General features: G+C 33.9%; 1 protein-coding gene across 1 annotated transcript; it reads left to right on the top strand.

The window, feature by feature from the left end:
• The first annotated feature begins 1,860 nt into the window (after window positions 1-1,860).
• Window positions 1,861-4,171, top strand: LOC133032312 (uncharacterized). Its single transcript, XM_061106211.1, has 2 exons — window positions 1,861-1,976; window positions 2,073-4,171. Exons 1-2 carry the CDS (start codon window positions 1,861-1,863, stop codon window positions 4,168-4,170), a joined length of 2,214 nt encoding a protein of 737 aa, XP_060962194.1. The 3' UTR covers window position 4,171.
• The last annotated feature ends 23,743 nt before the right edge of the window (window positions 4,172-27,914 follow it).

The following is a 27,914-nucleotide window of genomic DNA, read 5'->3' as shown; positions in this document are numbered from 1 at the left end:
TATTTTCGGTGATATTTTCGGTACACCAATTTTTACCGCCACCGATTGTTAATGTGCACCGCTTAGGTGAGGCTTCGGGACTCCAAATTTTAAATATAGTCATATTATATGTCGTTGGACTCGGTTTTGAACGCAGAATGCGATAATGATAATTATTTAACCATTAGGTGGTATAGGTGAAAGTAATATGTAAGTTTGGACTAAACAATTGGAGCTCGGGACTTGAGAGCTTAAGATCGTCTTTTGGAAAAATTTTAACGACTCGGGAGAGGTAGGGACTCAACTTGATTATTGGACTTGATTTTTATATGCGTTGTATAACATTGGACATATTCCAATTTTTATGATTTACAAATTGTTTGAAAAATTGAAAACTTAATCTGCATATTTTCTGGACTGTTCTGGGGCACTGAGTGCCAAATATATTTTTGTGTGCAAATATTTATGCAGGTTATGATTTTTTTGGGTTTATTCAAAATACAGCTGTTATGCTGCTGAATTTTCTAGAAAATAAAAAGGAATATGTTCTTTCGTTATGCTTATTATTTGCATGCTTTGGTTATATTAATGAGAGCCATGTTGATCATGTTCGGTGCATATTGTTGTTTCACGACCTAGTCTTTGTGTCATCATAGGTAGATCAGGTGTGCACTCACCTGTAGGTGAAAGACCTAGAATCTGTACAGGGAGTGAATTAAATCTGAGTCCCGGTATTTATGGTGGATATCAGATGCGACTACCCAGTTTTGGATGCCGTTTTCTATGATTTGGTATTGAGAGCTAGGGGTCTAGTGGACGGTGTGATATGCATTTGACGTTTGATTTGTGATTATTTGTGGCATCTCTATTTTATTTGTACATATTGATACTGTTGATGAGACATTTTATTTTTATAAAGCTAACCATGTAGGAATTTTATTAAACCAAGGGTCCTTTGATATTAGTTGTTTTCCTACTGGGCTTTATAAGCTCACCCCCTATTTTCTCCCATTCCAGGAACTCATTTTGGTACTAGTGGATGAGGATGGTACCGTTGGGAAAGGAATGTCGTTATTAGTTTAGTCATATTTTACTCTTTCACCTTCTAATGAGACTGATTTTGTATTTAAGGACAAATGGATGGTCTGGATGACTTAAATTAGCTATGTACTAGTTAGAGATGAGAAATGATGGATGTTAGGTATTATTTTGGTATTTTATTGACTTATTAAATCTATCTATTTGGTGATTACATAACTGTGGGGATATTACTATTCTCTTATATTGATGAGTGGTCCTGATTTTATTACTAATATTTTCTTATTAATATAGGAGTTAATCCATATCTTTTAAATTAGTATTTTGTAATATAAATAAAAGGATCATTTATAAGCTTTATTTTCCTACAAGGGTCAAAGTGTGACCTTTGACCACCCAAGTTATGGATATTACACATCTGCCACAGCCTAGGGCTCGGGTCGTGACAGAAAAATGGTATCAGAGCACCGGGTTCAATTACCTCAGAGTGTGTCACCAAATAGTTTAGATTTATTTTAAATAATAATAGTAATAAATATCTTGGTATTTATATGTATAAGGCATATTTATATTATTAGCATCAAATCCTCACTAACTGAGTAGCTTTTGGTTCTCAGACCTAAGAAAATGCCTCCAAAAGGAAAGAAGACAAGGAGAACGGTTGGAGAAGACGCCCCTCAAGCTAATGTCCAACCTCCACAAGCTGAATTCCCTATGAACGCCCTTCTCGAAGCCTTAAAAGCTATTCCCGCACAACAGATGGATCCTGCCGCTCGACAGAGTCATCATTTCCAAGTCTTTCATCGGATCCAAGTGCCCGAATTTGAGGGCTGACAAGATCCCATGGTAGCTGAAAGGTGGTTGAGGAAAATAAAGAAAAATTTCAACATAATAGGAACACCTGAGGAATACCAAGTTACTTTCGCTGTGTCCAAGTTAGAGGGTGGTGCAGTAGATTGGTGGGAGACCTTGTCCAGGACAATGGAAACTGATGGGATGACTTGACGAGAATTTGAGGAAGTTTTCAGGGAACAATATTTTAGTCCATCTCACAGGAGGGCTCTTATTGGAGTATTTGATGGTTTAAGACAAGGGGATATGACTGTGAATGAATTTTACATGAAGTTTGTAGAGCTATCCTCTTATGCATATCCTGGTGTTGTTGATCAACCCTTGGTGATTGAACAGTTCATGCGTCGTTTGAGGCCTGCGATACGTGGTCCAATAGCCCCTTTGACCTTTAACAACCTGAATGAGTGTGTGACAGCAGCCTTGCGAACTAAGGCTCATGTAGAAGGGAATGAGAAGAAGAACACAAGCAGAGGAAGAGGAAATGACCGAAAGATGACCAAGAAGAATCAAGGACAGTGGTCCCAAGGACAACAATTTAGTGGGGGTAGCACTAGTAGTGGTTCATCTGGAAAGACTCGTAGTGGACCATATGGGTGTTTCAGTTGTGGTCAACAAGGTCACAAGACGAAAGATTGCCCGCAACGACAACAAAGATTTCAAGCATCTCATGGAGGACCCATAGGGAGCTATGTAGAGTCTACTCCTTTTCATGGACAGCCCAGGACAAACCAGTCTCAGTCTTCATCCTATGGTTTCACACCCCAATTGGGCCAGAAGTCTCAGTATCAACATCAGTTCAGGCCACAAGGTTCAGGGTTCAACATGGGGTACTCACAAGGTTTCCAAACTCCTGCTCCTAGTGGGAGTCAAAGAGGGTACAATCAAGGTGGAGGGTCTGGTGCAAGTACAAGCTATCCTAGTCAGGGAAGGGGCAAGGCAAAAGCAAAGTCATCCGCTCAAGCCTACGCTCTTGGGGTTGATGATGTACACGGCGGTGCTGACCAGGGAGTTGTTGATGGTATAGTTCTTATCTCACACTCTTGGGCTCATGTGTTATTTGATACGGGTGCATCGCATTCCTTTATATCTTTGATGTTTGCTAGTATGTTGGGTTTGAGTTGGGAAACTTTTAGTCCTGCATTGCATTTGAGTGTACCTATGGGGGGACATGGTGAGGTATCCACCATATGTAGGTCAGTTTGTATTGTGTTCGAGGGACACAAGTTGTCTGGAAACTTACTAGTGTTGCCTATGGGGAAATTTGATGTAATTCTTGGTATGGATTGGTTGTCTAAATACCAAGCTATTGTGGATTGTTCACGTAAAAGAGTGACTCTTTTAATCCCTAGTGGTGATTTCATTGTTTATCGAGCCAACACGAGTGCAGTGAGACAAAATCCTATCTTAAGGGCATGTTTAGGTGGAAAGAGAAACTTAGAGTGTTATGGGAATCTGTTTGCGATCGATGATGAGTCTAGGAATTTAGACCAGTTCCCTTGGATATCAGTGGTTAGTGGTTTTCCGGATATGTTTCCAGAGGATTTACCAGGGTTACCACCTGATAGGGAGATCGAGTTTTGCATTGATTTGATTCCCGGAGCTCAACCAGTTTTTATTGCACCTTATCGCATGGCACCTGCAGAGTTGGTTGAATTGAAAAAACAATTAGGGGAGTTAATGGATAAGCGCTACATCAGACATAGTACTTCTCCATGGGGAGCTCCAGTCTTGTTTGCCAAGAAAGCTGATGGGACTTTGCGACTTTGTGTCGACTATAGAAAGCTGAATCAGATGACAATTAAAAACAAATATCCTCTACCGAGGATTGATGAATTATTTGATCAACTTGGTGGTTCAAAGTTCTTTTCAAAGATTGATTTGAGGTCAGGCTACCATCAATTGAGGATTAGGGAAGAAGATATCCCTAAGACTGCTTTCAGGACACATTATGGACACTTTGAGTTTTTGGTAATGCCATTTGGGTTAACGAATGCACCTGCTGCATTTATGGATCTTATGAATAGAGTCTTTAGACCTTTCTTGGATAAGTTTGTGGTGGTATTTATTGATGTTATCTTGGTGTATTCTAAGACACGTGAGGATCATGCTGAACACTTGACAACAGTATTACAGACATTGAGAGATCATCAATTATACGCTAAGAAAGAGAAGTGTGAATTTTGGATGACTGAAGTCAAGTTCTTGGGCCATGTAATTTCTCAAGATGGTATCACCGTTGATCCTGCAAAGATAAACTCTATTCTACAGTGGGAAAGACCAAAGAATGTCACTGAAGTTTGAAGTTTTCTTGGGTTGGCAGGCTACTACCGTCGCTTTGTCGAGAATTTCTCACGAATTGCTATGCCTTTGACAAAGTTAACAAGAAAAGAAGTAAAGTTTGTGTGGGATGATAGTTGCGAAGAAGCTTTTAGAGAATTGAAGGAAAGATTAACTTCAGCGCCTATTCTCACTGTTCCTAATAGTGAGGAACCATATGTGGTATTCACTGATGCTTCAGGTACTGGATTAGGAGGTGTCCTCATGCAAAATGGCAAGGTGGTTGCCTATGCTTCTCGATAATTGAAACCACATGAGAAGAATTACCCTACGCATGACCTAGAACTTGCTGCGGTAATCTTTGTCTTGAAAATTTGGAGATGTTATTTATATGGCGTAAAGTTTGAGTTATACTCAGATCATAAGAGCTTGAAGTATCTTTTTACTCAAAGGGACTTGAACTTGAGGCAAATAAGATGGGTTGAGTATATGGAAGACTATGATTTCACTTTGCAGTATCACCCCAGGAAATAATGTAGTAGCTGATGCACTAAGTAGAAAGCCTCATAGTACTTTGGCATGTTTGGCTCTTGAGGACTGGAAAAGGACTATCACAATGGGTGATTATAACTTGCAATACTATGAAGGGGAAGAAATAGCTTGTATCTCTAACTTAGTGGCTACACCAGTACTACTTCAACAAGTTAAGCAACGTAAGTGGCAAGATGAGAAATTAAGACTTATTTGGAACCGAATCCAGGATGGTGAGCAACTAGATGGGTGGACAGTTAATGGTGAAGGGTACCTATACCATATGGGAAGACTAGTTGTTGCAGATATCCCTGAACTTAGGGAGACCATTTTGATTGAGGCCCATAGATCCAAATTCGCTGTACATCCGAGAAGTACAAAGATGTACCAAGATTTAAAGAGACAATATTGGTGGGAAGGAATGAAAAGAGATGTGGCCAGCTATGTAGCTAAGTGTATAGTATGTCAGCAAGTGAAGGCTGAGCATCAGAGACCCTCAGGTTTACTTCAACCTTTGCCTATACCAGAATGGAAGTGGGACAAGATTACCATGGACTTTGTTACTGGGTTGCCATTGACACCTTTGAAGCATGACGTTGTTTGGGTTATTATTGATCGTTTGACTAAGTCTGCCCATTTTATTCCAATCAGGAAGGATTACAAGCTTACCAAGCTAGCTCGACTTTATGTAGACAATATAGTTCGACTACATGGAGTACCTTCAAGCATTGTTTCTGATAGAGATCCTCGATTTACATCAAGGTTTTGGAAGGCCTTGCAACAAGCCTTAGGGACTGAACTTCACTTGAGTACTGCCCACAATCCACAGACAGATGGTGTTGGAAGTTATTTTACCAGGATCTTAGATCTACTTACAAGTATGTTGATTTAACAACCTAAATATGAACTTCTAAAACGATATGAAATTAAACACATAAGAGTATCAGAAATCTTACAGTGATTGCAGCGGAATATATGTCTCCTCCCACTCAGATCTCTAACCCTTGATTCCTTTCTGTAGCAGAGTATAATCAAGATCTGAGCCCGATAGTCCTTCTTTGTTGTTTCTGAATTCTACACAACCTTCCTCACTATGATTGAGGTATTACTTGATGTGTGTGGGCACTACTCTAACACTTATACATTTCGAAACAGTGAAGGAATAGAGAGAGAGAGGGTGGCGGCTTAGAGAGAATTTTCTGAGAGAAAATTCTTTCAGAATAATGCTGTGAAAAGGTTGTACAGTTGTATGCAACTCTGAAGCCTTTGCCTTCTATTTATAGAAGACCACCAAGGGCTTATGATTGACATTTGGAATTGAAAAAATCAAAGGGAAAAGGAAGCTAAGTGGCCGGCCTAGGCAATGTGGAAACAAGGCTTGCCACTTTTCCAACTTTCCTTTTCCTACACTGATAGTTTCCTGTTTTGTGAAAAACTGTCAATTCCATTGTTCAACCATATTAATGACAAATCTAATTATTTAATAATTAAAATTAATTATCAAATAATATATTATCATTTATTTTATTAATAATGAAACTAATTAAAGTTTCCTAATTAATAAATATGCCCTTCAAAATCTCTATTAACTGTTTTGCCCTTAATAAGTGATTAATTCTCAAACAGACAAGTCCATCTTGAGAATTTTTAATTGATTAATTAAAATCAATTAAATGAGTCTTACAAGTAATATCATCTCAACTAGTGAGGGGACCATGGGTCTATATATCCGAGCTTCCAATAAGCAGATCTAGAATTTACCACTTAAATTCACTGACTTATTAATTCTTCGTTGAATCCACACATAGAACTCAGAATTGCACTCTCAGTATATAGAATGCTCTATATGTTCCACCATATAGACACATTATTAGTTATCCATTGTTATAATCCTAATGTGATCAATGATCCTCTATATGGATGATTTACATTGTAAAAGGACTTAAAATTACCGTAACACCCTACAATGTATTTTATCCTTAAAACACTTAACCCTGTATAAATGATATTTCAACTAAGTGAAATGAGTACTCAATCATTTATCTCGTTTGGTTAAGCTCGAAGCAAATCACCCTTTGCTTACTATTCGCCAGATAGAAGCTATAGATTCCATATTTATGTTAGCGCTCCCACTCAATCGCACTACCGTGTTCCCAAAATGTATGTATTGCCCAGACTAAAGATTAGGCTTAACTAACAAATCAAAGAACACGAATAATACTCTTGAAATTAAGCCTAACCATATCAGGATTTCGATCATGTGATCTAGGATCAACTTATGATATTGAATTGAATAGATGTTTACGGTAAGTTTCAAAATCTAATTCAAAGTTCAATATCGGTCCATTCCAATGCATACTCCATGCATCCAACTTGAGCTTTACTTTAACCTATGTTCTGGAAAGAACATAACATTTCTCCAAATGTAAGTAAACTCTGTTGTAGATTGTCATATCAGTGAAACCCAGTGTTCTGATAAATCTAGGAATACTTTATTCACATAGTCATGTTTATTTTCCACTGTGTTGACAACACAATAAACATGATCAAGTATGTGAAAAGGGTTTGGATGAATTTATAAATCAAATAGACAAGCAATTGATTAAGTGAACCAAAACATACACAGGTGAATGAAAAATTACTTCTGTTACTTTATTGATATTGAATAATCTGGATTACATTGAAACATAGTTTTATTTAGGGCATAAAACCCAACAAACTCCCACTTGCACTAATATAAAACAAATCAGTACATTTCAATTAATCCTAAATTCTGACGGTGCTTTTCGAATGAAGTTTGCCAAGACTTTGGTGAATGGATCTGCCAAGTTATCCTGCGTATCCACTTTCTCCACCAGTACATCCCCTCTTGCCACATATTCGCTGATAATATGATACTTTCTTTCTATGTGCTTACTTCTCTTGTGGCTCCGAGGTTCCTTACTGTTGGCTATAGCTCCAGTGTTATCACAAAGCAGGACTAGAGGCCTTTTCATTCCAGGAACTACACCAAGACTGGTGAAGAACTTCCTAAGCCAGACAACCTCTTTAGCTGCTTCAGCCGCAGCTATGTATTCTGCCTCCATGGTAGAATTCGAAATCGCGGTTTGTTTAGCACTTCTCCAAACCACTGCTCCACCCCCAAGAGTAAACACCATCCCAGATGTAGATTTCCTGTCTTCAAGACATCCCTGGAAATCTGAGTCTGTATAGCCTAAGGGATTTAAAGCACCACCCTTGTAGACTAATACATAATCTCTTGTACTCTTTAAGTATTTCAAAATATACTTAACAGCATTCCAATGTACCCTTCTGGATTTGGTGATACTGCTCACGATTCCAACTGCATAGCAGATGTCTGGTCTAGTGCATAGCATAGCATACATTAGACTTCCAACTGCAGAAGCATAAGGAATTTTTGCCATGTCTTCTATCTCTTGAGGATCAGTAGGACACTATTCCTTAGATAGACGGATACCATGTCTAGAGGGCATGTTTGCCCCTTTGGTATTGGTCATGGAAAATCTCTCTAGAACTTTGTCAATGTAAGCTGTTTGAGAGAGAGCAAGGGATCTGTTCTTCCGGTTTCTGACAATCTGAATACCAAGAACATAGGCTGCCTCACCCAAGTCTTTCATGTCGAATTGAGTGGCAAGCCATTCCTTGATGTGAGTCATTTTCTTGACATTGTTTCCAATGATCAAAATGTCATCAACATAAAAGACCAGGAATACTACTACTTGGTTTTCCTTGAGTTGGTAAACACAAGGTTCATCTTCATTCTGATGAAAGCCGTAGGTCTTGATGATCTCATCAAACCTTTTGTTCCATGAGCGAGAAGCTTGCTTAAGCCCATATATGGACCTATTTAATTTGCAAACTTTATTCTTCTGCCCAGGAAGAACATAACCTTCTGGTTGCTCCATATAGATGGTTTCTTCAAGAAGCCCATTAAGAAAGGTTGTCTTGACATCCATTTGCCAAATTTCATAATCTAAAGCGGCAGCTATGGAGAGAAGAATTCGGATGGATTTGAGCATGGCAACAGGACTAAAAGTTTCCTCATAGTCCACACCTTCTCTTTGGGTATAACCCTTGGCGACCAGTCTAGCTTTGAAAGTTTCGACTTCGCCTCTAGCACCTCTTTTCTTCTTGTAGACCCATTTACATCCAATTGGACGAAAATCTTCAGGTGGTTCTACATATTCCCAGACTTTGTTTTTTTTCATGGAATCCATTTACGAATCCATCTTTAGGCTAACCATCGCTTCCGTTGCGGACTTGCCATTGCCTGTTTATAGGTCAATGGGTCGTCATCAATATCGTCACCAACGACCATATTGATTTCACCATCCAAGCCATAACGAGATGGTTTTGTAGAAACCCTCCCACTACGACGAGGAGCGGTGACTTTCTGAACAGGAGCTTTAGTAGTACTTTTCTCAGTTGCTACAACTGAGGGAGTGGGATGTTCCTCTTCTTGAGTAGAAGAAGATGGTACATTTGAAGGAACAGTATCTGTGAGCATTTCCTCTAATACAATTTCACTTTTCGGTTTGTTGTCTTTCATATAGTTGTCTTCAAGGAAAGTAGCATTTGTAGAAACAAATACTTTGTTATCCTTGTAACTATAGAATAGTCCACCCCTAGTCTCTTTAGAATTTCCGACAAACATGCAAACCTCAGTTTGCGATTCCAGTTTGCCTTCTTTCTTTCTTAAGACGTGAGCAGGGCACCCCCAAATCCTATAATGGCGCCAACTAGGTGTACGACCATTCCATAGTTCGACGGGTGTCTTAGGGACTGCTTTAGATGGAACAACATTTAAAATGTCGTTTGCCATTTGAATAGCATATCCCCAGAAGGACGTAGACAGAGTTGAGTAACTCAGCATAGACCTAACCATTTCTAAGAGAGTGCGATTTCTTCTTTCTGCAACTCCATTCTGCTGTGGAGTGCTTAGGGCAGTATATTGGGATTCAATTCCAAGTTCAATTAAATGATCTTTGAACTGCATATCCATATATTCTCCACCCCTATCAGTTCGCAAGATCTTTAATGTTTTACCTAATTGGTTTTGAGCCAACGCATGAAATTCCTGAAACTTTTCAAACGTTTCAGATTTCTTTTGCATTAGGTAAAGAAAACTATATCTAGAGAAATCGTCAATGAAAGTGACAAAATACTCATAACCTCCTCTGGCTTTTACATTCAGCGGTCCGCAAACATCTGAATGTACTAACCCTAGGGGTTCTTTGGCACGCTCTCCCTTTGCAGAGAAAGAACGTTTGGTCATTTTTCCTTCTAGGCAAGACTCGCAGACTGGCAGTTCTCCTAAGACGACATTTTTCAATGGACCATCTTTGGTTAGCCTATTGAGTCCATCAAAACCTATATGACCTAAACGTAAATGCCATAGATAAGTTTGATCATCATTATCAATCTCTTTTCTCTTAAGGCTTCTAGGTTTAGCTACATTGAAAAGTTCAGTATTTAGTGAGATTTGAGTATCAGGTCTTAAAACATAAAGCCCTCGTTCCATGTTTGCAACACATATATGAAATCCATTACGAGAAATTGAACAATTTGAACTCGAAAAATTCAATATATAAAATTGTGTCTGTAAACATGAAACACTAATCAAGTTTCTACTAAAATTAGGAATATATAAAACATTCTCTAAAAGTAAAAACTTCTTAGAATTAAACTTGATTCGGGTTGTTCCTCTTGCTTTAACTGATACCAACTCGCCATTTCCAACTTTAAGCTTTAACTCATCTAGGTGAAGATTCTCCCAAGTTTCAAGCAGCTGCAATGAAGAACATACATGGTTAGTAGATCCAGAATCAACAATCCAGGAGGATTTGTCGTTCTCTAAAACACATGATTCAAATACAAAAGCATCACCTTCGTTTGAATTGTCTAGAAGCCTGGGACATTGTTCTTCTTTATGTCCCTTTCCATTACAATTCGCACATAGAAAATGATGTCTGATAATTGTACTTGAAGAAGCCGGGCTTTGTTAGAGCCCTCATGCTTAATCTTCTTCCTCGATTAAAGCTTGCAATGCTAGGAGGTCTCATTGCAATCGAGATCCGCTCATGGGCCCTCAACTCAGACTCGAGTTTGTCCATGTCGGAGGAGTTAGGATTGTTCAATAAATAATATAGAACAAAACTGTTATACTCCTGAGGAAGACTATAAAGTATGAGTTTTACCCATTGTTCCTTTGATAAATCAATTCCTAGTAGATTTGCCTTTTGGCATTTCAGATTCATCAACAATAGGTGCGAGTTAATGCAACTACCAGGATGCATTTTCACACTATTGAGTTCTTTTGCAAAGATACTAACTAGGAGTGGATCGGGATGAGGGTTATTCATATTGGCACTACAACATATCAATAAACAGAAGTAAGGTTTTGGTTCTATAAATTCATACACAGGTTCAGAAAACAAATAATCACTTATGTTATAAAAATACTAAATCTAACATAGTTTATTTTCCAAGGTTTCCAACGGCGATACAGTGTCCCGTTTAGGCGAGAGTCAAAGCATCATCCATTGAATAGAGTTGTCAATTCATCTAAAATGTCAAACATTCTAGCAACTTTTTATTCGATCAAGATTGGAATTCAGCGTTGTCCCGTTTAGGCGAGAGTCAAGGCAATTATATCTTATGAGCTTCTACCATTGTTTCGCATTCTTATAAGTCTTACATAGTCGCCACCATTAGGGTGGTCATGAACCATATAAATAAACCTATAAGAATACTTATCTTTCGAGATTAAACGGCGCTAACTTGCTAATGAACGTTCCTCCATTAAGGAGGATTACTCACTAAAACAATAGCTATGTAAAACTAACAATGGAGATCGAATTTCTCTTGATTAAAGCTCATTATTTAAACATGTATTTTGTTTAATCATTTATATTCCATATCTCAATAATGAAATATTACAAATTAAAGTAAAAACTTTAATTAAATTTCAAAAAATGGAATAATTTTGAAAAATATCTTATTTAAGTTGTTTAGAAAAAAAAATCTAAATACCCAACTTAAAATATTCTTCAAACAATGACTTAATTAAATATTACCAATTAAGTAGTAACCACTTAATTTAGAAGATATTCCATTTTAAGTTCCCATATTTAGAAAATATCAACTTAAAAAATATCTAAAGAATCTTAATAACCAATTTCCAAAATTCCTCAACTTAATTTATAATAGGAAATTCAAAAATATTCAAATCTAAGTTGATTTGATAGATTTAACTAAATCTCAACTTAAATAGGAATATTTAATGAAATTATAAAATTAAGATTCAGAAAGAATTTATATGGCTATAATTCCATATTTAATTAAAAACAAGAAAAATACATATAGCTTTCAAGAATATAACTATTCAAACTATGTTTTTCTTAAATTAATTTCAAGGAAGAATGAAATTAATTATGTTGCTAATCAATTTTTTATTAGGTCAAACTAATATAATTAACCTAGCACAATTATCCAAATCAGACAAATGGGCCTTCACAATTGGGGTTGTTCATGTGAGGGGGGGCTGGGTCCAGTATGTCGCACCCACTTCTAAGGCTCCCAACTCTCACACAAGGCCCAAAAGAGAGGAATTTAACCTTAAAATGAATAACTGTTATTAATTGAATAGGCTCACAACTAAATGAGCCTAAATAAAATCTATCAGTTATGATATTTTATTTAGCAACAACCACCTATATGTATCTATAATAGAAATTAAACATATAGGCTCACACAGGCATACACATTTGGATGGATCCTATCATGTTGCTAGGTCATACACAGATGAAAGAGGTTTGTAAAAATTACATGTTACAAATTATTTACTTGATCTATCGTCAATTGAACCTTTGGTTAAAATTAGATCATCGGATCTATCATCAAGTTAACCAAGACAATTTAGATCAAGCAATAATAGGTTTTAGAAAACTTACAAACAATCTAAAATACATACTCCTGCAACAAGGTTAGATTTGGATAGTTGGATGTAGGATTTATTTAATTTTAAACATTTATTTCGAAAATAAAATTAAAATTAAACCTACCATTTTGAAAAATTAGGTTTTGGGTAACCTAAATGTCATTTCAAAATAAATTGCTAACTTTCCTTTTAAATTTCATGTTATTTAATAAATTAAATAATAAAATAAAAAATGGTAAATACATACCCTTTTCTTGTTTTACAATTTAATTTAATTAAAAAATAACAAAATTTAAAAGTTAACAAAAATACCCTATTTCCTCTTTTAAAATTATCATGATTATTATGATCTTATTTTAATTAAGGTCAAGTTACCAAAAAAAATTAATATCTGACCTTAAAAAAAATAAAATAATCAAATTTTAAAGGAAATAAGAAAAAAGGTAGGCAAAACTTGATTTTTCCTATTTTCAAAATCAAATTACACTAATATCTAAAATTAATTTTAAAAAATAAAATTAATTTATTTCTGATAATTAGATTTGAAATTTGAAAAACAAAAATCAACATACAAAACTACACAAAAAATCGGAATTTAATTCCATGAAATAGCATGAAAAATCGAAAAAATTGGAAAATTGGATGAACTGTACGGATGGCATGCAGTGCATGGCCATCCGCGCGCGGATCCAGGGTGCTTGACCGAGAAATCACGGCACAGGAAGGCCGCAAGCAGCCATTCCGCTCGCGTGATGAGTTGCTCGTCACCCCGATTTTTTCAATTTTCAAAAATTCATAACTAATTCAAATTAAATCGAAATCGAGTTCTGTAAAAAGGTAAATTGCTTAGAATTTTCAAAACTATCCAACAAAAATAATTACAGAATAAAAACAGTAACTATTTTTCCCAGAATTCACAAACAACAATCAAACATCAATATGACACTCAAAGCAACATGATACCATCCAGAAAACAAGCAAATCGTTTTAAGTCCAAATTTCTTGCGAGCAAATCAATTACCATGGCTCTGGTGCCAGTTGTTGGAAGTTATTTTACCAGGATCTTAGATCTACTTACAAGTATGTTGATTTAACAACCTAAATATGAACTTCTAAAACGATATGAAATTAAACACATAAGAGTATCAGAAATCTTACAGTGATTGCAGCGGAATATATGTCTCCTCCCACTCAGATCTCTAACCCTCGATTCCTTTCTGTAGCAGAGTATAATCAAGATCTGAGCCCGATAGTCCTTCTTTGTTGTTTCTGAATTCTACACAGCCTTCCTCACTATGATTGAGGTATTACTTGATGTGTGTGGGCACTACTCTAGCACTTATACATTTCGAAACAGTGAAGGAATAGAGAGAGAGGGTGGCGGCTCAGAGAGAATTTTCTGAGAGAAAATTCTTTCAGAATAATGCTGTGAAAAGGTTGTACAGTTGTATGCAACTCTGAAGCCTTTGCCTTCTATTTATAGAAGACCACCAAGGGCTATGATTGACATTTGGAATTGAAAAAATCAAAGGGAAAAGGAAGCTAAGTGGCCGGCCTAGGCAATGTGGAAACAAGGCTTGCCACTTTTCCAACTTTCCTTTTCCTACACTGATAGTTTCCTGTTTTGTGAAAAACTGTCAATTCCATTGTTCAACCATATTAATGACAAATCTAATTATTTAATAATTAAAATTAATTATCAAATAATATATTATCATTTATTTTATTAATAATGAAACTAATTAAAGTTTCCTAATTAATAAATATGCCCTTCAAAATCTCTATTTACTGTTTTGCCCTTAATAAGTGATTAATTCTCAAACAGACAAGTCCATCTTGAGAATTTTTAATTGATTAATTAAAATCAATTAAATGAGTCTTACAAGTAATATCATCTCAACTAGTGAGGGGACCATGGGTCTATATATCCGAGCTTCCAATAAGCAGATCTAGAATTTACCACTTAAATTCACTGACTTATTAATTCTTCGTTGAATCCACACATAGAACTCAGAATTGCACTCTCAGTATATAGAATGCTCTATATGTTCCACCATATAGACACATTATTAGTTATCCATTGTTATAATCCTAATGTGATCAATGATCCTCTATATGGATGATTTACATTGTAAAAGGACTTAAAATTACCGTAACACCCTACAATGTATTTTATCCTTAAAACACTTAACCCTGTATAAATGATATTTCAACTAAGTGAAATGAGTACTCAATCATTTATCTCGTTTGGTTAAGCTCGAAGCAAATCACCCTTTGCTTACTATTCGCCAGATAGAAGCTATAGATTCCATATTTATGTTAGCGCTCCCACTCAATCGCACTACCGTGTTCCCAAAATGTATGTATTGCCCAGACTAAAGATTAGGCTTAACTAACAAATCAAAGAACATGAATAATACTCTTGAAATTAAGCCTAACCATATCAGGATTTCGATCATGTGATCTAGGATCAACTTATGATATTGAATTGAATAGATGTTTACGGTAAGTTTCAAAATCTAATTCAAAGTTCAATATCGGTCCATTCCAATGCATACTCCATGCATCCAACCTGAGCTTTACTTTAACCTATGTTCTGGAAAGAACATAACATTTCTCCAAATGTAAGTAAACTCTGTTGTAGATTGTCATATCTGTGAAACCCAGTGTTTTGATAAATCTAGGAATACTTTATTCACATAGTCATGTTTATTTTCCACTGTGTTGACAACACAATAAACATGATCAAGTATGTGAAAAGGGTTTGGATGAATTTATAAATCAAATAGACAAGCAATTGATTAAGTGAACCAAAACATACAGAGGTGAATGAAAAATTACTTCTGTTACTTTATTGATATTGAATAATCTGGATTACATTGAAACAGAGTTTTATTTAGGGCATAAAACCCAACAGATGGACAGTCTGAGAGGACCATACAGACTTTGGAAGACATGTTTCGCTCTTGTGTTTTGGATTTTGGAGGTAGTTGGGGAGAACATTTGTCACTAGTGGAATTCACATACAACAACAGCTACCAAGCCAGTATAGGCATGGCTCCTTATGAGGCCTTATATGGGATACCATACAGATCGCCATTGTGTTGGGCAGAACCAGATGAGCATGTCACTATTGGACCTCAGATTATCACTAGCACCACTGAAAAGATTAAGGGAATCCAAGAAAGACTTAAGGTTGTTCAAAGTCGTCAGAAAAGCTATGCCGATCTCCATCGACGGGAAGTTGAGTTTGATGTGGGTGATTATGTCTTCTTGAAAGTTACTCCTATGCGTGGTGTAACGAGATTTGGAGTGAAGGGTAAGCTAGCCCCGAGGTATATTGGACCTTTTGAGGTTATCGAGAGGATTGGGGAGGTCGCTTATCGATTAAACTTACCAGGACGGTTGGGACATGTTCATAATGTGTTCCATGTGTCTATGTTGAGGAAGTATACTCCAGATCCGTCACATGTTATTGAGTATGAGGCTATCCCTCTCCAGGAAGATGTGACTTATGAAGAGCAACCTGTCAAAATCTTGGCGAGAGAGCTAAAAGTGTTAAGGAACAGAGAGATTCCAGTAGTCAAGGTCTTATGGAAAAACCACAGGGAAGACGGGGCTACTTGGGAGATAGAGTCCGAGATGTATATGAAGTATCCTCATTTGTTTAATTTTCAACTTGAGGTTGTACTTTAAAATTTCGGAACGAAATTTCTTTAAGGAGGGGAGAATGTAAAGACTCGGTTTGATCGAGTCAAATTTGTTTATATATATATATATATAAAATAATAATAAAATAATATATATGTATATTAAAAAAAAAATTGAAATTATATACAGAACATTTTTCTCTCTCTCTCTCTCTCTCTCTCTCTCTCTCTCTCTCTGTCTATCTATCTATCTTTCTTTCCTTCTCTCTCTTCAAATACAAAAAAGAAAAATAATAACCCATAAACCTCCATAACCACTACCACTCCGGCGACCTATCTCCGGCCACCGCCCGACCTCACGCGCTGGACTACTCCGACCTCCTAGTGCCGGCGACCTCACACCCCAAGCGGCGCCGCTCCTCTCGCCGCCGTTAGCTTAGGATCGCAAGTCAAAGTTTGGGGTTTCAAACTTTGAACGGGTTTTCCGGTCACCTCCGCCGTCCGTTTGACGAGAGGTTTTCACCACTACACTCAGCTTGTCGAGGAGAACAACCTACACTAAACCATTTTTCCCGGTTCACAACTTTTTCCGGTGACATTTTTGTAGCTCCGCCCCTTTCCGGCGACTTTTCGGTGACCTCGTGTACCGTTTTGACAAACAGTTGGCATGAGTATGATCTACTCGTCGAGGTGGTCGTTTTAATATATACTACTCCTATTTTCGGTGACATTTCCGGTACACCAATTTTTACCGCCACCGATTGTTAATGTGCACCGCTTAGGTGAGGCTTCGGGACTCCAAATTTTAAATATAGTCATATTATATGTCGTTGGACTCGGTTTTGAACGTAGAATGCGATAATGATAATTATTTAACAATTTGGTGGTATAGGTGAAAGTAATATGTAAGTTTGGACTAAACAATTGGAGCTCGGGACTTGAGAGCTTAAGATCGTCTTTTGGAAAAATTTTAACGACTCGGGAGAGGTAGGGACTCAACTTGATTATTGGACTTGATTTTTATATGCGTTGTATAACATTGGACATATTTCAATTTTTATGATTTACAAATTGTTTGAAAAATTGAAAACTTAATCTGCATATTTTCTGGACTGTTCTGGGGCACTGAGTACCAAATATATTTTTGTGTGCAAATATTTATGCAGGTTATGATTTTTTGGGTTTATTCAAAATACAGTTGTTATGCTGCCGAACTTTCTAGAAAATAAAAAGGAATATGTTCTTTCGTTATGCTTATTATTTGCCTGCTTTCGTTATATTGATGAGAGCCATGTTGATCATGTTCGGTGCATATTGTTGTTTCACGACCTAGTCTCTGTGTCATCATAGGTAGATCAGGTGTGCACTCACCTGTAGGTGAAAGACCTAGAATCTGTACAGGGAGTGAATTAAATCTGAGTCCCGGTATTTATGGTGGATATCAGATGCGACTACCCGGTTTTGGATGTCGTTTTCTATGATTTGGTATTGAGAGCTAGGGGTCTAGTGGACGGTGTGATATGCATTTGACGTTTGATTTGTGGCCTCTCTATTTTATTTGTACATATTGATACTGTATATGAGACATTTTATTTTTATAAAGCTAACCATGCAGGAATTTTATTAAACCAAGGGTCATTTGATATTAGTTGTTTTCCTACTGGGCTTTATAAGCTCACCCCCTATTTTCTCCCATTCCAGGAACTCATTTTGATGCTAGTGGATGAGGATGGTATCGTTGGGAAAGGAATGTCGTTATTAGTTTAGTCATATTTTACTCTTTCACCTTCTAATGAGACTGATTTTGTATTTAAGGACAAATGGATGGTCTGGATGACTTAAATTAGCTATGTACTAGTTAGAGATGAGAAATGATGGATGCTAGGTATTATTTTGGTATTTTATTGACTAATTAAATCTATCTATTTGGTGATTACATAACTGTGGGGATATTACTGTTCTCTTATATTGATGAGTGGTCCTGATTTTATTACTAATATTTTCTTATTAATATAGGAGTTAATCCATATCTTTTAAATTAGTATTTTGTAATATAAATAAAAGGATCATTTATAAGCTTTATTTTCCTACAAGGGTCAAAGTGTGACTTTTGACCACCCAAGTTATGGATATTACACATCTGCCACAGCCTAGGGCTCGGGTCGTGACATACATTGCGATTTCTAACTATCATCACATAAGCACATAAACTACATGAAAACCATCCAAATCAATACAAATCATCGTTTTAATTCATATTTTATGAAAGTAAATCATTACCATGGCTCTGAGGCCAGTTATTTGAATATGTTTTACCAGGATCTAGGTTTACTAACAAGTATGTTTCATTAACATCCTAATATGAATTTCTAAAATAATGAAATTAAACACATATAAAGTTTCAGAATACCTTACATTGGGTGCAGTGGAATAATATGTCTCCTTCCACTCAGATCTCTAACTATTGTATCCTGTCTGTCGTAGAGTATTACCAAGATCTGAGCCCGAATGTCCTTCTCTTCAATCTGGATTATTCACAATCTTCCACACTATGATTGAGATACCACTTGATGTGTGTGGGCACTCACTCTATCACTCAAGGGTTTGAAAATTAGAAGAAGAAAAGATAGGGGAATAGGTTCGGCTATGACTATAGAATAGGAGACTCAATTTAATCTGAAGACAAGAAATTTCATCTACATCATCTATTAAGTGTGAGTCATCACTATCTATTTATAGGTAACCACTAGGTTTAGGTTAGGAATTATTAGACATTAAAATAATAATAAAAATAGGTGTAAAATACTCTCTATAGTGGCCGACCATGGGTTAATGGGCCCCACTTAGGTATTTTTCTATTTTTGACAATTTTCCTTTATTTTCTCAAAAACGCTAAGTTTTCAATTCTAACAATTTAAATGCCAAAACTAATTATTCAATAATTAAAATTAATTATCAAATAAAATTGCCATTTAATATATTTATTAATTAGACTTAATAAAGTCTTCCAATTAATAAATAAAACCTAGAATCTCTTTTCTTCACAATCAAGCCCTTGCTTAGTGAAAATTCATAAACTAGACATAGTCTAATTTTAAAATTATAATTGATTAATTAAAATCAATTATCTGAGTCTTACCAGCAGTATGGTCTTAACTAGTATGGGGACCATGGGCCTATACAACTGAGCTTCCAATAAGCCGAACTAGAATTTACGAAGTAAATTCTTTAACTTATTAATTTCTTGCTGCATCCACTCATAGAACGTGGAATGACACTCTCAGTCATATAGAACACTCTATATGTTCTACCATATAGATACGCTATCAACATTTAACCATCGTTATTATCTCAATAATCAAAGATCCTCTATGGATGATTTACACCGAGTAGGAATAAATTTACCGTTTCACTCCTCAATATATTTTATCCTTAAAACACTTAACTTCCTGTAAATGATATTTTAGTGAAATATAATCACTGAAATAAGAGCTCTTCCATTTACCTCTATTAAGCCAAGCTCGAAGGAAATCATGTTGGAATTATTTTACCAGGATCTTAGATCTACTCACAAGTATGTTTATTAACATCCTAAATATGAACTTTCTAAAACGATAAATTAAACACATATAAAGTTTAAGAAACCTTACATTGGGTGCAGCGGAATATAATGACTCCTTCCGTTCAGATATCTAGCCCTTGATTCCTTTCTGTAGCAGAGCATTATCAATATCTGAACCTGGATCTCTTTCTCTGAATCTTTGATGCTGAAACTCCTTTGCTGATGATCTTTCTTCACGATCTTCCTCACTATGATTGAGGTATCACTTGATGTGTGTGGGCACTACTGTAATCACTAAGGATTTCGAAATTCTCAAGAGGGAAGAGAAGAAGTGACAGCTAAAGATAGGGAGAGAGAAGGCTCAGGTTTTTCTCTGAAGGAAAAATAGAAAATTTAAGTGTAAATTTCCTGAAGCCTTCACTATCTATTTATAGCATTCCACTAGGGTTAGGTTTGAATTATTTGGCATTAAAATAATGAAAAAATCAGTTTAAATTTCCTACAAAAGTGGCTGGCCCTACACTTAGTGGATTGGGCCTTGCTTTTTGCAATTTTGCAATTTTAACACCTTTTGTATCTGATTTTCTCAAAAATACCAATTTCCTAATTCAACCATTTAAATGCCAATTCTAACTATTTAATAACTATAAATAATTATTAAATAATATTGTCATTTATCATATTTATTAATTGAACCATACAAAGTATCATAATTAACAAATATGCCCCTATAAACTCTTTCTTTACAATTTCGCCCTTACTTAGTGAAAAATTCACAAATAGACATAGTCTAATTTGAGAATTATAATTGATTAATCAAAACCAATTACATGAGTCTTACAAGCAATATTATCTCAACTAGTGGGGGGACCATGGGTCTATATAACCGAGCTTCCAATAAGTAGATCAAGAATTTAGCACTAAAATTCACTAACTTATTAATTCTTCGTTGAATCCACGCATAGAACTTAGAATTGCACTCTCAGTATATAGAATGCTCTATATGTTCCACCATATAGACACATCATTAGTTATCCATTGTTATAATCCTAATTTGATCAATGATCCTCTATATGAATGATCTACACTGTAAAGGGATTAAATTACCGTTACACCCTACAATGTATTTATTCCTTAAAACACTTGACCCCGTATAAATGATATTTCAGCTTATGTGAAATGAGTACTCCACCATTTATGTTCGTTTGGTCAAGCTCGAAGGAGATCATCCTTTGCTTACTATTCGCCGGATAGAAGCTATAGATTCCATGTTTATGCTAGCGCTCCCACTCAATTGCACTACCGTGTTCCCAAAATGTACGTATCACCACGACCTAAAAGTAGGCTTAACTAACAAATCAAAGAACACGAATAGCCTTTCAAGATTGAGCCTAATCATAACAGGATTAAGAACATTTGATCTAGGATCAACTAGGCGATATTGACTTGAATAGATATTACGGTAAGTTTAATAAATCTAAGTCAAAGTTCAATATCGGTCCCTTCCGATGCATACTCCATGCATCCAACCTGAGCTTTACTTTAACCAATGCTCTGGAAAGAACATAGTATTTCTCCAAATACAAGTAAACTCTTGTTGTAGATTATCATATCAGTAAAACCCTATGTCTGATAAATCTAGGAAACTTTATTCACATAGTCATGTTTACTTTCCAATGTGTTGACGACACAATAAACAGGATCAAGTATGTGAAAAGGGTTTCAGATGAATTTATACATTATATACATATAATCATGAAATAAATCATGTGAACCATGCAACATTAAATGTTATTTACGATCTATATTAATAAGTAAATGCGATTATATTGAAATGAGTTTTATTTAGGGCATAAAACCCAACAAACTCCCACTTGCACTAATATAAAACAAAAAGTGCGTTTCAAATAATCTCAACACCTTGATATACAAATCAAGTGTAGTAGTAGTAAACTCCTCGTAATAGGATCTGAAAGGTTGAATTAACCACAACCTTTTCTCCACCATTACTCTTCCTTTAATCACAAAATCATTGATAATGTGAAATTCCTCTCTATATGTTTACTCTCTTGGGATACTGGATTCTATACCTTTGGCAACTACTTTTGGTTAATCAGGAAATTAACACTAGTAGTTTAAGGCAATTTGGAATGGTGCCAAAGATGTATAGAACTTTCCTTAGGTTGAATAAGTAACTTTCTATGACTTTAAGATTCAGTCTATCTCACAGGTAGACCTAGAGACTTGGATAGGTTTTTACACTTCTCCAAAATCACTATTCCACCCCCAGAGTAATCACCATCTTATCAGAAAGATTTACTAGCACATAGGTAAATTTCGAAATCTGATATGGTGTAGTCTAAGAGTTTTAAACACACCCTTATAGACTAACATATAGTTCCTCTTCTTAATCTTAAAATTTACTTGATTGTCTTCCAATGTTCTTCTCCTGGATTAATCTGATACCTACTCATTACTCCCACTCAACAACGAGTGTACGGTCTAAGGCATACAAAAGCATATCTAAGACCTCTCCTTTGTTGATGTAAGAAATTCTTTCATGGCTTTATCTTTTATGGAATAGTTAAGACTTTTCCTTAGATAAATAAAATCTATACCTAAGAAGTTGTGAAGCTTCTATAGATTGCCATTAGAAAGAAAATGCTTCAGCATCTTACTAAAGTAAGTTGCTTGCATTAGAGTAAGTAATTACCAGGTATACCACAAGCCATAGGTTTAGATAAACTCAAACCTATAATACTAGGAACAGGAAGTTTTGTTAAGTCCATAGAATAGACTTATTAACGAAAATTTCCTTTTATGTCCTTGTAATAGAAAACTTTAGGTCATTCCATGTGAATGGATTAAACCATAGTTCTATTGGCTTTCTTCTTAGTTTCTTATCTTGACAATCCATTACTTGTTTAAACTCACAATGGATTTTAATCACTAGTGTCTCCCAAGTCATAAGAAGGTGAGTTCCTAGAAACTCTCCCACTACGACAAGGTACCGCGAATTATGTCGAAGAAAACTAAATGGTATTAACCTCTTTGGTTGTGACAAGACAACAGAGGCAGTGGGATCATCATATGTCATATAAAATGATAGAACACTTTTGGAATCGAGAATTAAATATCTCCTTTGTTTGCTACTTGTTTTCCAGACTTAGTCATTTTCTTAGAAAAGTAGTATCTGTTTGAACAAACACTTTCTTATCTATTGACAATGGGATGGTCCACCCCTAATCACTTAGAATAGCTAAGAAACCATGGTTAACAGTTCTAGCTTTTCTTAAGATTTTGATTAGGTCATCCATGAATCTAGTAATGATTTACATTAAGTATACAACCATTACATCATTCTGAAATTGTATTACCATAGAAGGATTTAGGCAACGACTAGTAACTAATCATCAATATGCAACTCGAAATTTCTGGGGAGGTAAGGTTGGATATAATTCAAAAATCAATTTAATGATCTTTGAACTGCATATCTACTAACTATTTCTCCACCCCTATCAGTTCGCAAGATCTTTAACCACTTACCTTAATGGTGTTTAACCATTGCTAGAAATTAATGAAATTTTTCAAACATTTCAAATTTCTTTGCGTAAGGTATAATCTAGAGTTATCGTTTTAAGAATACAACGAAAAACTCATATCCACCCCTGAATGTACATCCATCTTCGAATGAGATGAACTACTTTCAGTGGATATAGGTATATTAACTCTTTGCAGAGATTGATCTTGTCAAAACCACTATGAACAAGATACAAATGCCATAGATTAAGAAAATGTGGTAGTGTCTATGATGACATAGGTTTAGTTACATCAAAGAGTTCTTAGAATACTTCAAGTGGATCCTGGTCACAGAATACCTAACTCACATTCCATACAGTTTTAATCCATTAATAAAAGATGGATATTAAACACCTGAGAAAGTGTAACTGTATTGTGATACGGAATTAGAAATTTAAGAAAATTTCTATTTGGAATCTAAAATTAAAGTCAAAGACTTAAATTTATACCAAATATAATGAGTAATTCTTTCTTGGACCACCACTACTAATACAAACTCTAAGTCAGATTTGCCCATACAAGTAGGAGATTTCTAAGATTGAGGATTTATATCAATTGGGAATAGAATTTCGGGATTATAATCATATGCGTCATATAAAATGACATGAAATGATTTATAGACCATTCATCCAATGATATGTTTTGAAAGCTAATTCGAAATGAATAAGCTAAGAGGAATTAGGATAATTTCGTTTAAAATAAGAATCCAACGATGCTTCGATTAGCGAAAGTCAAAGTAATCTTATTTATATAATCTTCTTGTTTCATATCGTAAAAATACTAGTCTAAGGTGTCATCAATGGATGAACAGCTAGATGTCGCATATACAATATTTATCTTTCGAGATCTAACACTATTATGTATGTCTAATGGTGAAAATCCACTAGGGATTTATCTCATTAGATAAACAAGCCAAGTTAGACCAACAATGAAGATTCGAAATTAAACTACAACTTAATAACAGAAAATAACATGGTTCAATATAAATTCATACACAATTCAGAAATTATAAACATATAGTAAGTAGGAATGACAAGTGAAAATACTAAAACTTACAATCCTAAATAATTTCCAAGGTTTTCAACAACCGATATCGGTGTCCGTTTAGGCGAGAGTCAAAGCTACCATTCATTGAATAGAGTTGTCGGCTCGTCTAAAATAATAAACATTCTAGCAACCTTTTATTCGATCAAGATTGGAATTCGGCGTTGTCCGTTTAGGCGAGAGTCAAGGCAATTCTATCTTATGAGCTTCCACCATTGTTTCATAATTTGCAAGTCAAGTATGGTCGCCACCATTAGGGTGATCCATACCATACAAAACACTTACAAACTACTTATCATGCGAGGTTAAACGGTGTGAAATTGCTAATGAACGTTCCTCCATTAGGGAGGATTACTCACTAAAACAAACGCGGTGTAAAACCCACAATGGAGATCGAATGTCTCTATAATAAAGCTCATTATTTGAAAAGAGTTGTATTTTCTTTTATTCTCTTTATTTATTCTATTTATTTTAAATATATATTTATTTAATTAAAATTTCCAATTCAGAATGAAAAATTCTAAATATAAATTTTAATTTAATATTTATAAATTTTACTTAGATGGATATGAAAATAATATGAATTATTTCCATCTTAGTAATAATTTCCAATAAATATTTAGAAAAAAAATATTTAAGTTGTTACAAAATTAATTTAAATTAATTTACAACTCAAATTTAATTTTCTATAAATATATATTGCATTTCGAAAAATTAAAGTATATAAGAATACAATTTTCGAAAAATGCATATTAAAATAAAAAATAAATCCTGGAAAAATTATTCTAATTTAATGTTGGCCCAAAATTAATTAATAAAATTAATTTACAACAAAAAAATATAATTTTCCTATTTAATTAAATATATAAGAAAAAATTTCAAATATTTAAGTAGATGATGAAAATCAACTTAAATATTAATTTTCTATTTAATTAAATACACTAGAAAAATACTTCAAGCAAAAATATCATCTATCTAGATTTTCCTTCGACTAATTAATTCAATTTCTAATAATATACTTTAATTCAATTTATTTTAAATTAATCAATAAATGAAAAAATCATTGATTTAAGTTGATCCAAGAATTAATTAAAATAATTAATTTACAACTTAATCTATTTTTCAAGATAAAATTCGAAATTCTAGCATTTAAGAAATGCAATTTCGAAAATTGATTAATAAAATAAAGAAAAAATATATTTTGAAAATTATTTAAATTTAGTTGAAAAATTAAATTTCAACTAAAAATAATTTTCTATTTAATTAAATGTCATGAAAAAGAAATATTTAAGTATGATGATAAAATCAACTTAGATATTTAATTTTCAAATTAATTAAATGTATTAAATTCAAGAAATAAATAATTAAGTGTAGAGAAGACTTAATTATTAATCTCTAGTTTAATACTAGGAAAAATATACTTAAAATAAATTGTACCAAAATTAATTATTTAAATAATTAATTTCACAATTTATAATATTTTCCTATTTAATATTAGAAATAATAAGTAGTCTAGAAATAACTATCTAGAAAATATCTTATTTGACTAAGTATCTTTTCCACAAAATTTGAAAAAATATCTAATTTAAGTTGTACTAGAAAAATCTAGAACTTAAATATTTTCAAATTTAAATTTAATTAAATATCAAAAATTAAGTTGTAACCACTTAATTTGAAAATATTCCATTTTAAGTTAATATTTGAAAAGATATTAACTTAAAAAAAATATCTAAAGAATCTTAATAACCAATGCCTAAAATTCCTCAACTTAATTTTGAAATTTTGAATTCAAAAGATATTCAGATTTAAGTTGGTTAGTTGAAGATAACTAAATATCAACTTAAATAGGAATATTTAATGAAAAATTTAAATTAAGTTCCAGAAAGAATCTAGATGGTTATAATTCTATATTTAATTAAATACAAGAAAATACATATAGTTTAGCTTAGAATATAAAATTCCTTAAACTATATTTTTCTTAAATTAATTTCAAAATAAATGAAATTAATTATGTTGCTAATCAATTTTATTAGGTTAAACTAGTTTAATTAACCTAGTACAGTCATTCAAATCAGGCAAATGGGCCTTCACAATTGGGGTGGTTTGTGTGAGGGAGTCTTCAGGTTCAGTATGTCGTACCCACTTCTATGGCTCCCAACTCTCACACAAGGCCCAAAAGAGAGGAATTTAACCTTAATAAGAACAACTGTTATTAATTGAATAAGCCCAAAACTAAATGAGCCTAAATAAAATCTATCAATGACTATGACATTTTATTTAGCAACATTAACCTATATGCATCTATAATAAAATTAAACACATAGGCTCACACAGGCACACTTTGGATGGGTCCTATCATGTTGCTAGGTCATACACAGATGAAAGAAGATTGTAAATATACCTGTTACAAATTATTATCTTGACCAAGGGAGCCATCAGATCATTAGATCTGGCAAAAAGTAACCATGGCTATTTGCAATCAAGTAATAATAGGTTTTTAAAAACTTACACATAAGCTAAAACACATACTCCTGCAACAAGGTTAGCTGGATAGTTGGATGTAGGATTTATTTAATTTTAAATAAATATTTAATTTCGAAAATAATTAATTAAATAAAAAAAATAAAAAATTTCGAAAATTTTTTAAAAAAAAATTTAAAAAAAAAAAAAAATTCGAAATTTAAAAAAAAAATTTAAAATTAAACCTACAATTTTTGAAAAATTAGGTTTCAACCAACCTAAATATCATTTCAAAAATTTGCTAACTACTTTTAAATTTTAAATGTTATTTTATAAATAAAAATTAAATAAAAAATTAGAAAAGATAAATAAATATCTTTTTCAAATTTTAAATTTAATTTAAATAAATAAAATAACAAAATTCAAAAATTAGCAAAATATCTTATATCATTTAAAAATTACATAATTATAAATATCTTATTTTTAAATTTAAAATAAGATAAGATATAATCAAATTTTAAAATAAGATAGATTTTTAAGCAAAAAGATAAATACTAATTCTATTCGAATTCAAATTACACTAATATCTTGAATTAATTTAAAAAAAAATTAAATTAATTCAAAATGATAATTAGAATTGAATTAGGAATAGTAATAGTATATATACAAAACCATACAAAAAATTGGAAGTTAATTCCATGAAAAAGTATGAAAAATTGAAGAAAAAGGAAAAAATCCGAAACTGTACGGACAGTTCTGCGATCGCAGGAAACTATCAGCACAGCCCCGATTTTGTCAAATCTTCAAAAAATCATAACTAATTCAAATAAAATCCAAATTGAGTTCTGTAAAAGGCTAACTTGCTTAATTTTTTCCATACTATCCAATAAAAATAATTCCAGAGATAAAATCGCAATTATTTTTCACGAAAATTTCACAAACATCAATCAATCATCAAATAACACTCAATACAACATGATAC

The sequence above is a fragment of the Cannabis sativa genome, chromosome X, assembly GCF_029168945.1.
Source record: "Cannabis sativa cultivar Pink pepper isolate KNU-18-1 chromosome X, ASM2916894v1, whole genome shotgun sequence".
Classification (NCBI taxonomy): domain Eukaryota; kingdom Viridiplantae; phylum Streptophyta; class Magnoliopsida; order Rosales; family Cannabaceae; genus Cannabis; species Cannabis sativa.
The sequence above is the reverse complement of the archived record's forward strand: the minus strand, read 5'-3'. Positions and strand labels throughout refer to the sequence as shown.